At 40.9% G+C, this 10,000-nt stretch overlaps 1 protein-coding gene across 2 annotated transcripts in view; it reads left to right on the plus strand.

Annotated features, from left to right (window-relative positions):
• LOC122249879 (uncharacterized protein C05D11.1) overlaps positions 1-10,000 on the plus strand; it is a 35,934-nt gene that overhangs the window by 23,610 nt on the left and 2,324 nt on the right. For both annotated transcript variants that reach the window (XM_043011052.2, XM_086548010.1), the window contains exons 4-19: positions 1,127-1,267; positions 1,634-1,734; positions 1,874-2,083; positions 2,255-2,377; positions 2,748-2,905; positions 3,200-3,299; positions 3,536-3,805; positions 3,929-4,183; positions 4,758-4,961; positions 5,911-6,150; positions 6,623-6,803; positions 7,638-7,744; positions 8,683-8,819; positions 8,957-9,143; positions 9,270-9,413; positions 9,577-9,737. In XM_043011052.2, the coding sequence (XP_042866986.1) occupies positions 1,127-1,267; positions 1,634-1,734; positions 1,874-2,083; positions 2,255-2,377; positions 2,748-2,905; positions 3,200-3,299; positions 3,536-3,805; positions 3,929-4,183; positions 4,758-4,961; positions 5,911-6,150; positions 6,623-6,803; positions 7,638-7,744; positions 8,683-8,819; positions 8,957-9,143; positions 9,270-9,413; positions 9,577-9,737 (2,719 nt within the window). The remainder of the gene's footprint in view (positions 1-1,126; positions 1,268-1,633; positions 1,735-1,873; positions 2,084-2,254; positions 2,378-2,747; positions 2,906-3,199; positions 3,300-3,535; positions 3,806-3,928; positions 4,184-4,757; positions 4,962-5,910; positions 6,151-6,622; positions 6,804-7,637; positions 7,745-8,682; positions 8,820-8,956; positions 9,144-9,269; positions 9,414-9,576; positions 9,738-10,000) is intronic.

Genomic DNA, 10,000 nt, shown 5'->3' on the forward strand with positions numbered 1-10,000 from the left:
TATGTACAGTAGTTTGTTAATGATGTGAAGCAGGTAAATTATATTATCAAATGAAAGTTAGTATTTGATTATATTTAATATTTTATTAAAAAAGTACTATTTAATTGTTTTTTAAAAATTCTCTCTCTCTCTCACACTCCCTCTCCCCCACTCTCTCCCTCTCCCTCATCCAGACTCTCCCTCTCCCCTCTCTCCTTCTCCCCTACTCTTCTCACCCCTCCTCCCATTCTCCCTCTCTCCCTCTCCCCTTCCCCCACTCTCTCTCCCCCCACTCTCTCTCCCTCCTTCCCCCACTCTCCCTCCCCCACTCTCCCTCCCCCCGTCCCTCCCCCACTCTCTCTCTCCCCTCCCCTCCCCCACTCTCTCTCTCCCCCTCCCCTCCCCCACTCTCTCTCTCCCCCTCCCCTCCCCCACTCTCTCTCTCCCCCCTCCCCTCCCCCACTCTCTCTCTCCCCCTCCCCTCCCCCACGACTCCCTTCCCCCCTCCCCTCCCCACACTCTCTCTCCCCCTCCCTACTCTCCCTCTCCCCATCCCCCTCCCTCAACCCCTCTACTCCCCCCTCTCCTACTCTCTCCCCTTTCCCTCCCCCACTCCCCCTCCCTCTCCCCTCTTTCTCCCCTCCACCTCTCCCTCCCCCTCTCCCCTCTCCCCTCCTCTCCTCTCCCTCTCCCTCTCCTCCCCTCTCCCTCTCCTCTCTCCCTCTCCTCCCCTCTCCCTCCCCTCTCCCTCTCCCTCTCCCTCTCCCTCTCCCTCTCCCTCCCCCTTCTCTTCCTCTCCTCCCTCTCCTCCTCCTACCCCTTCCCCTTCCCCTTCCCCTTCCCCCTCTCCCCCCTTCCCCTTCCCCTTCCCCTTCCCCTTCCCCTGCTCTCCCTCTCCCCCACTCTTCCCTTCTCTCTCTCTCCCTCCACTCTCCCTCTCCCTCTCCTCCCCTTCTCCCCTTCTCCCTCATTCTCCCTCTCCTCCCCTTCTCCCTCACTCTCCCTCTCCTCCCCTTCTCCCCTTCTCCCCCACTCTCCCTCTCCTCCCCTTCTCCCCCACTCTCCCTCTCCTCCCCTTCTCCTCCCCTCTCCCTCTCCCTCACACTGATGAGTCTTCGATTCACAAGTAATTGATTTTATTTTGCAGCGACTGAAGCCCATGATGATGACGGACTGCCTCACACCCTGGAGCACCTGGTGTTCTTGGGGAGTGAAGAATACCCTTACAAGGGTGTTCTTGACCTTCTGGCAAACCGCTGCCTCGCCTCGGGTACAAATGCTTGGACTGGTGAGTAGCAGCAATGACTGATAGATGTCTTGGTAATTGCTAAATAAATTGAGATATTGATCTGATTGGTTGAATTTTTGTGTGCGTGTGTGTGCATGCGTGCGTGCATACCTGTTGCTTATGTATTTTTTTGGGAGTCATTTATAATTCTTTGGGTAATTGATATTGGAAGAAATTAAATACTTAGTAAATAGAGATGATTTATGAAAATTGCTTCTTGCAAATGCTCTCCAGTATGTAAGAAATGAAGAACAGATTCATACATGCATCAGACTTTCTTTATGACTTGATTTTAGATACAAGATTGGATATAGCTATTGCAAATATTATTTGTAATTTTTATGTTTTTTTGTTTTCTACCCACAGATACTGATCACACAGCCTACACCGTCCAAACTGCAGGAAGCGAAGGTTTCTTGAACCTGTTGCCAATCTATGTTGACCATCTCCTTTACCCTACACTAACTGTAAGTGATGTCAAGAAAACTTGTTCTTTATACATCCAGTATGAACTAAGTCACAAGTCATGTTCTTTGTAGTCCAAAAGCTGAATGACGGGATTAGAGTACAGGTGGTAAGCAATATCCTTTCATTCCATCTCTCTAGGACTCTGGATTCACCACCGAAGTGTACCACATAACGGGTGATGGTGAAGATGCTGGAGTGGTATATTCAGAGATGCAGGCCCGTGAGAACACAGACAGCGACCGATGCTACCTTGCCATGCTGAGGGCCATGTACCCCCACCCCAGTGGATACAGGTCTGAGACTGGTGGCATCATGAAGAACTTAAGGGAAAGCACCTCTAATGAGAAGGTAAGAGTATTTGTGATTTCCTAGTATGAATATTTTGATTTTTAAATGTTGACGTCATCTTTAATGATGAACATAGTTACGGTTAATATCATCCTTGATGATGGTCATATTTGAGTTAATTTACCAGAAAGGAGGTTGTTGTTCATGGACCCATTTTGTTTTATTTTTCAGATTCGCAAGTACCACCATGAATTTTACCGTCCAGAAAACCTCAACATTATTATTACTGGTCAGGTTGAACCAGAGGAAGTCTTTTCTGCTTTGGAAGCAGTTGAACAAAAAATTCTCAGGAAGGTGAGTCTCCTAATTTCTGAATAAAAAGAAAAAAAGTGATTTAATTTTATTGTATTGTATTGTATTGTATAGTTCTCATGTACATGTTGATCTGAGTTTTATACTTTTTATCAGTTTCACCCTTTAAAATTGTTGTTAATGTAAACATTTTAGTTTTCCTTGAAAATTTTGTTTGTATTTCTCAGTCAAGTAAGCAGTATGGAATTAACACCCCCAAAAGTTCAATTGGAAACCAGACTCCATAATTGCAATTGCAGTTTTTAAAAAAATAAAATGAAATATGAGTATGGGCTAGGTATTAGGTCTGTAGATGCAAATAAATCAAAAGAAAAAGGGGCTGTATCATAATGTCATACTTGTCTCCAAACAGGCTGAAGATAGGGGCCCTTATGTCCGCCCATGGCAGAGCCCTGTGCCACCCATCCAGGTCTCGGTTGACCAGGTTGTGAAGTATCCGAGTGACACCGAGGATACTGGTTTGGTCCTGGCTGCTTGGCGAGGACCCTCTGCTGTCGCACAAATTAATGAGTGAGTTTTAGAAATCCTTAGATTTCTGCCATTGATGAGTTGATAATTGTTGTGTATATGAAAGATTATCAGTTGTATTCTACAGTCGAGTTCAGCTTAGTGTTCCTCCAGCTTATTTATAAGGCCTAACTTTTTTCATTTTCTTTCGTAATCACTTCCTAACCTGCTGTTCCTTCTCCTATTTTTGTATCCTGTTGTACTTAGGAGTGTAGATACAAACCTAGTCTACCTCTAGAAACTGAATCAGGTTCACAAAACCTTAAATTTACATGTTTTTTGTTTTGTTTTTGCAAGATTGATGAGCATGGGTGTATTGATGGAGTACCTCACTCATTCTTCAGTCTCACCTTTACCTAGTGTCTTTGTAGAAGTTGAGGATCCACTTGCCAGCAATGTGAGTACTGTAGTTTCAGAGTGTTTTTAATGGTGCACTATTGTGATATATAGAAGGTGTCCAGAATTTTGCTGTATATGTAGAAAGGAGAAGAGATTATATGTATAATCTTGAATGCTTTTCATTCCTTTTTCACTTTTTAATATTTTCTTGGTTTGACTTGAACATGATTCAACATGTAAACAACTGTGTAAACATTATAAACTGAAATATCTTATTTTTGAACCCTGGAACAGGTCTATCACAGTTGTTACGAAAATTCTGTGTCCACGTGCTATTTCGAGTTCACCGGTGTCCCACGAGAAAAGGTGGACCTCGTGAAGCCCCTCCTGATGGGCACACTTAACAAGATTGTGTCTGGTACCATCCCCATAGACATGAATGTTATGCGGGACATCCTTGCCAACCTCATCTTGAAGCAGGAGAGTCGATTGGAAACTTCACCTCATGACACCATAGCTGACTTCATCATTGGAGACTTGCTTTATGGTCAGCAATGTAGAGATGTAAGTTACTTCTGTTTAAAGTGTGCATGATTTTGTAAATGCCTATATGAATTACATGCTCATGAAAACTCTGTATCTTCTTTTATTGATCTGTGTATTTATATAGTCATTCTTGCTTTGCAGCTGGACACGAGGTTGAACAAGAAGCTTTGGTACGAGCACCTACTGACCAAAACTGTTGATTGCTGGATTGGTCTCATTCGCCAGTATTTCATTGATGGCCCTTTGGTTTTGATTAGAGGTATCCCATCCATTCAGGAAGCCACAAGGCTTGAAGAGGAAGAAAAAGCAAGAATAGAGGCAAGAAAGCTACAAATTGGAGAAGAGGGCTTGAAAATGTGGCATGACAGAGTTGAGGAAGCCAAGAAAACCAATGAGGTAATTTTGCTACACTTGTAATCTTTAGATTGGTAATCAGTAGTTTGGCATCTCGGTAAAAAAAAGAAAATCTAAATAGTGTTACCTTAGAATTTTGTCTTTGCTAAGGATGTCAGAAAAGATCAGTTAGATGATATGGAAGAAAATACAATTTTAGATGCCTAACCCTTCCAAGCCACATTTCAGTTGTTGATCCTGGGCTGGGCATATGAAAATGTGTGTTTTATATTATTTTCTAGACTTATGGTATGAGATATGATTCTATGTTTGATATATTAGCAAAGGGATACTAATTGATATTTGGTTTGATAGATCATCATTTGTGAAGGAACAAATAGCTTGTAATTTTAACAAGAGAAAAAATGCAGTACAAAGGTCATCTGACCCACAAAAATGTCAGTTGCTGAAGGGTTAAGATCTGTATGCATTACCAAAGAACACACACATAGCATATATTCACTTATGTGTTTATATATTATTTACTTGAAATATCTTAATAGCAAATCGGGCATAATATCTAATAAAGAAAATCCAGTTGTCTGTATCAATTTATCCTTATTTCTATTTGCCACAGATTCCACCTCCCCCTGAGATGCTGCAGTCAGTCCCAGTTCCAGGAACAGACAGCATCAACTTCCATCCCCTCCAAGCCTTCAGCAACCATGGCGAGCAGAGAACTCACACCAGCATGAAACAGCCCCAAGCCAATCTTCCAATCCAGCTGAGCGACTTGCCAGTGAAGTTCCAGCTTGACAACCTGCATTCTAACTTTGTAGAGGTGAGTGTTGTTTGACTGAGCAAAGGTGGTTGTGATTGCTGTTGATATGTAAGGCATATATTTTTAGAAATTTATTTAGACCAGATGTGTCTGTGGTATGTTAGATTCTCTGTTTACTGGTATTTATTAGTGAACCATTAATTCACTTATGGAACGTATAGAATGATGAGGTTTATTTTATGTTCATCAAGCAAATGGGAATACATAGCCACAAAGGTCTTTGTCATTTCAAGAGCTTGAATTTACACACCAGAAAATGTATATTTCTTTGCCATATATCAAATACAGATCACACAGTGGAGCATCAAAGTTGAAAAAACTATCGCAGTGACTCCTCCCAATTTAGAAAATTATCACAGTTGTCTGTCAAATAAGAAGGAAAAGGGAAGAAACTTTCATGCTTACAAAACACCAGCATATGAAACAGGCAAATATTGCACAAATAAAACAAGAAAAAGAACATGTTTCTTCATACATAGAAAACTAAAGTATTCTTGCAGATGTATGAATAGTAAATAGACATTAATAATAGTGTAAGGCAACATAAAACTGAGCATGAGGGAGAGGAGGCATGTGGAGATAGGACTGATGTAGTGGGTGTGGCCAGAGGAAATTCAAATAAAACACATATGAAGCAAGAAAAAGCATGTTTTGTCATAGAACACAATAAAATATTTAGATGTATAAATAGTAAATAGACAATGTTATGTAAGAGTGTACTGTGGAGAGTCCGTATGTTTGAGATAAAGGATAGATGGGGAGGGGGTTTGCCTGCATGAAATATGCCATACAGCACCGCAATTACTGTTTCACATTCACTTCATTTCATTCACAAGAAAGAAAAACACAAAATTAAAGACAAGGAACGCAACGGTTCGATTGACTGAGGGAGAGAAAGCATAATCAAAGTATTTTATACTCGCTAAACAAACCACCATTTGCTTTCCAGATGATTGCCATTCTTGACAGCTCAGCTGTGCCTACATCCCTTCGGCCATACATCATGCTGCTATTAGACCTTGTGTTTGAATCCCCAATCCAGCGTGGCAACACCATCATTCCATATGAAGAAGTTGTTCGTGAATTGTCCGCAGATACTATCTACCGAGATAGCCAGATTGGCCTCGGACTCTCAAGTGGAAAGTTCTCTTGTGGACCCTATTGCACCAATGCTGTTGTGGTTATCAAGGTGAGTGATCATGATCTATCACAGGTGATGTATTATAGGCCTAGATAGAAAAGTTACATTTAGATACAAGGAATTGTAAAAATAGGAGGTTTACATATTCATGAAATTGAATTTGCTAATTTTGTGAATGCTAGTTGCTTAGTTTCAAAAGTATATTTTGTAATGGTATGATAGTGGGATAAATTGTAAATAGGAAATATATAACTTTTTGCTCTGCATTTATATCTTCTGGCTCTGTTAGCATGAATGAATAAGGAAAAGCCAACAATGAAAATTTATTGTCATATAATACAATTTCATGATAGTAAGAAAAATATTTTTGCTTTCATGAAGATAACTTACTCTTACATACTCATAATGATATAATTTGCTAAGAATATAAGACAGTTTTGAATTCATAAAAGCAGAATTTATAATAGGTTAACTACATCTCCAAATCTAGAATTTCTACAGCACAAACATTTTCTTACAGGTTGAGATGGCAAAATACAAGAAGGGAGTACAGTGGTTAAAGGAAGTGTTGTTTGCCAGCCAGCTGTCTGCAGATCGCATACGAGTAAAAGCTAACAAACTCATCAACTCTATTGGAGAAGCTAAGCGCAGTGGGCCCAAGCTACTGCAGCTTATGTTCAATGACGTTGTTTTCAAGAAAGGTTAGAAGCAACTGCTCCTTCATCGGCATTTTCCTTTCTTCTAAATCTTCTTCTAATTCTCCTTCTTTTTCTTCCTGTTCTCCCTCTGCCTCTTTCCTCCTCCTCCTTCCCCTTCTCCCCACTCTTCCTCCTCCTCTTCTTCCTCTTCCTCTGTTTTCCTTCTTCTTTCCTCCTCCTCCTTCCCCTTCCCCTTCCCTTTCCCCCACTCTTCCTCCTCCTCTTCTTCCTCTTCCTCTGTTTTCCTTCTTCTTTCCTCCTCCTCCTTCCCCTTCCCCTTCCCTTTCCCCCACTCTTCCTCCTCCTCTTCTTCCTCTTCCTCTGTTTTCCTTCTTCTTTCCTCCTCTTTCCTCCTCTTTCCCCTCTTTCCTCTCCTCCTCTTCCTCCTCTTTCCCCTCCTTCTTTTCTTCCTCTTCCTCCCTTACTCTTCTTTCCCCTCCTTCTTTTCTTCCTCTTCCTCCTTTACTCTTCTTCCTCTTCCTCCTTTCCTCTTCTACCTCTTCCTCCTCTCCTCTTCTTCCTTTCCTCTTCTACCTCTTCCTCCTCTCCTCTTCTTCCTCTACCTCCTCTTCCTCCTCTACCTCCTTTCCTCTTCCTCCCTCCACCTCCCCCTCCTCTTCCACTCCTTCCTCCCTCTTCTCTCCCCCTCCTCCTTTTCATCTCCACCTCTCTCTTTACTTTCCCTTCCCCTTTCCCTTCCCCACTCTTCCTCCTCCTCTATCTCCAACCTCCTGTTCTTACTGCTGTATTATGGTTCATTATTGAGTATGATAAAGATATCATCATTGATCCCATGAACTAAGATACTAATTTAATGTTTCTTTTTTTCGACCACAGAATCCAACAAAAACCAGCAAAACATCCTCCGTCAACAGAAGTTCCTTACACATTTGCTCAGTCGACTTGACACAGAAGAGATGCAGGTCTTGAAGGAGTTGGAAGAGGTGAGGATGTGACAAAAGGCTGTTAGAAAGTGGCAAGTTAAATAGGTTGTTAACCCTTCCAGCAGGGGCTGCATCTTATGATGTTCAGTCTGGACTTGGCATCTTAACCAGTTAATGATGGGTGATGTAATATCATATAAAGTGGAAGATGTACTTACTGCTGGGAAGCAATATCATGTCATGGCTTTTTGTTTAGCCAGCACGTGTGGTGATTGTGCACGGCCAGAGTAAACAAATTGCACGAGGCATTAGGCCTGTGCGTATTGAAATACCCAGCATTACGACCCGGCAGAACTAAAACTGCCCCTGCACAATTGGGTTAAGATGTGTGTCTTCTATTATTTTCTAGACTTATGATGAGACATATTAATATATATATGATATTAGCAAAGATAGCTTGTTATTGCAAAGAAAGGAAAATCTAGTACTTATGGGATCCAACCCCATGAAGAAATACCAGTCACAGTTGGGTTGATATTTATGGGCTTGTTTAACATATTTTTATATAGTCTGCTTTTCAGTGTAACTATAACATTTACACTGTTATGGTTTATATGTTTCAACATTCTGTTCTGATTTATTGTTTGCTCTTTAACATCGCCGCTCGCGGCCCGCCGCTAGCCGTAATATGTATAGTCTATGATAGGTGCCTTGCTCTATACGCCGTCGATGATATAATTGATTTAGGCCTAAGCGTTCGAGAGCCCCGGCATTGACGCCATAAAAGGCGAAACGGCCCGGCGGGAATGGGTTAATTAGTTCATTTGAGGGGCAGTAGATATATGTACTTTATGTTGTATTTTGAATTCAGGGTGATATCACAAAATTAGATTTTTCTTCGTTTTTATGTTACTATTATAGTTTTGGAAAATCAAGTTCAAGAGATATTATTACTCGAGTAGTTGTGTTCCCATCTCAAGGCTCTTTTCCTCTTCCAGGTGAGATGTTCCATGGTTAGCAAAGATCGCATTACTATTCACATGTCAACTGACATTGAAAAATTGGCATCTCATTATGATGTATTTGCTCCATGGATGGACTTTGTTCCAAATGTTGAAACACCGAAAGAAAAACTGTAAGTATATTTCTTTTTCTTTTTTCTTTTTTAAGCATCAATCTTGCAATTAAAATTTTGTCTTTAACATCAAACTCATCATCTCATTATTTTTTTCTGGAGAAATCGAGCAATAATCAAACACGTTTTGTTTACAGCTTAAACGTGATCCCAGATAGTGAGTTGCGTTCCAACGAAGACCTCGGGAACGTGACCGGCTTTTTGACCGGAGTTGGTTCAGTTGAATCTGCTTACCTTCTTCAGTACACACGTTGCGTCACTGAGCACAGGGACTGGGATGTTCCTGCCATACTCACAGCTATCCAATACCTGACACAGCTGGAGGTTTGTGTGGATAATGTTCATGGGTCATTTCTAGAAATATTGATGTGTGTAACCTGTGCTAGAGACTGTCTAATATTTTACTTGTTGATCCAGGAGGATTTTTCATGAAATTTACATCTTTTTCAGGGACCAATGTGGAGAGAAATCAGAGGTAAAGGTCTGGCTTATTCTTATAGCATGACGTTGCAGCCATCAGAAGGTTCCCTCATACTAAAGTTAGCCAGAGCAGCTCAGTTAACAAGAGCATATGAAGAAGCTCTTAATATTTTGGTAAGTGAAAAAAAAAATGTATATTGTAATTGTGATTATATTTTTTATTTTCTTGGTAGCATTCAATGGCACTTGTTTTGATAGCTTTGAATTTGTAAGTACATAATATAGATTCTAATGATTTTATTTCCCCACTCTACTTGCTGTTTTTACATTTCTGTAGAATTCACACATCAATGGATCAACATCGTGGGACACCAACTTACTTGAGTCAGCCCGTAGCTCTCTCATCTACGAGATCATTGACAGAGAGGCTGTTGTGTCCGATGTTGTCCAGCAGTCCCTCCTTGCGTATTACCGCAGGGTGCCACATACTTACAACAAGTGAGTGAGATTTAGGGTTCTTGTAGTTGTTTCTATTATTGTCATGGGCAAGTTTGGTGTAATCATTTAGGACATATACATAAGAATGATGTGGTGATACCAAACATGTGATTGTGAGACAAACCAATCATTTTTTAAAAATATGTATTCCAAGCTGTATAATTTTTTTCTTTCTTTCTTTCTTTCTTTCTTTCTTTCCATAACTCTTCAATTACATATATAGTTGGCCATCAAAATTAAAACCAGAGATTATTTTTGAAATT

The sequence above is a fragment of the Penaeus japonicus genome, unplaced genomic scaffold, assembly GCF_977035675.1.
Source record: "Penaeus japonicus unplaced genomic scaffold, GWHDUDI00000001_assembly GWHDUDI00000020, whole genome shotgun sequence".
NCBI classification, from domain to species: Eukaryota; Metazoa; Arthropoda; class Malacostraca; order Decapoda; family Penaeidae; genus Penaeus; species Penaeus japonicus.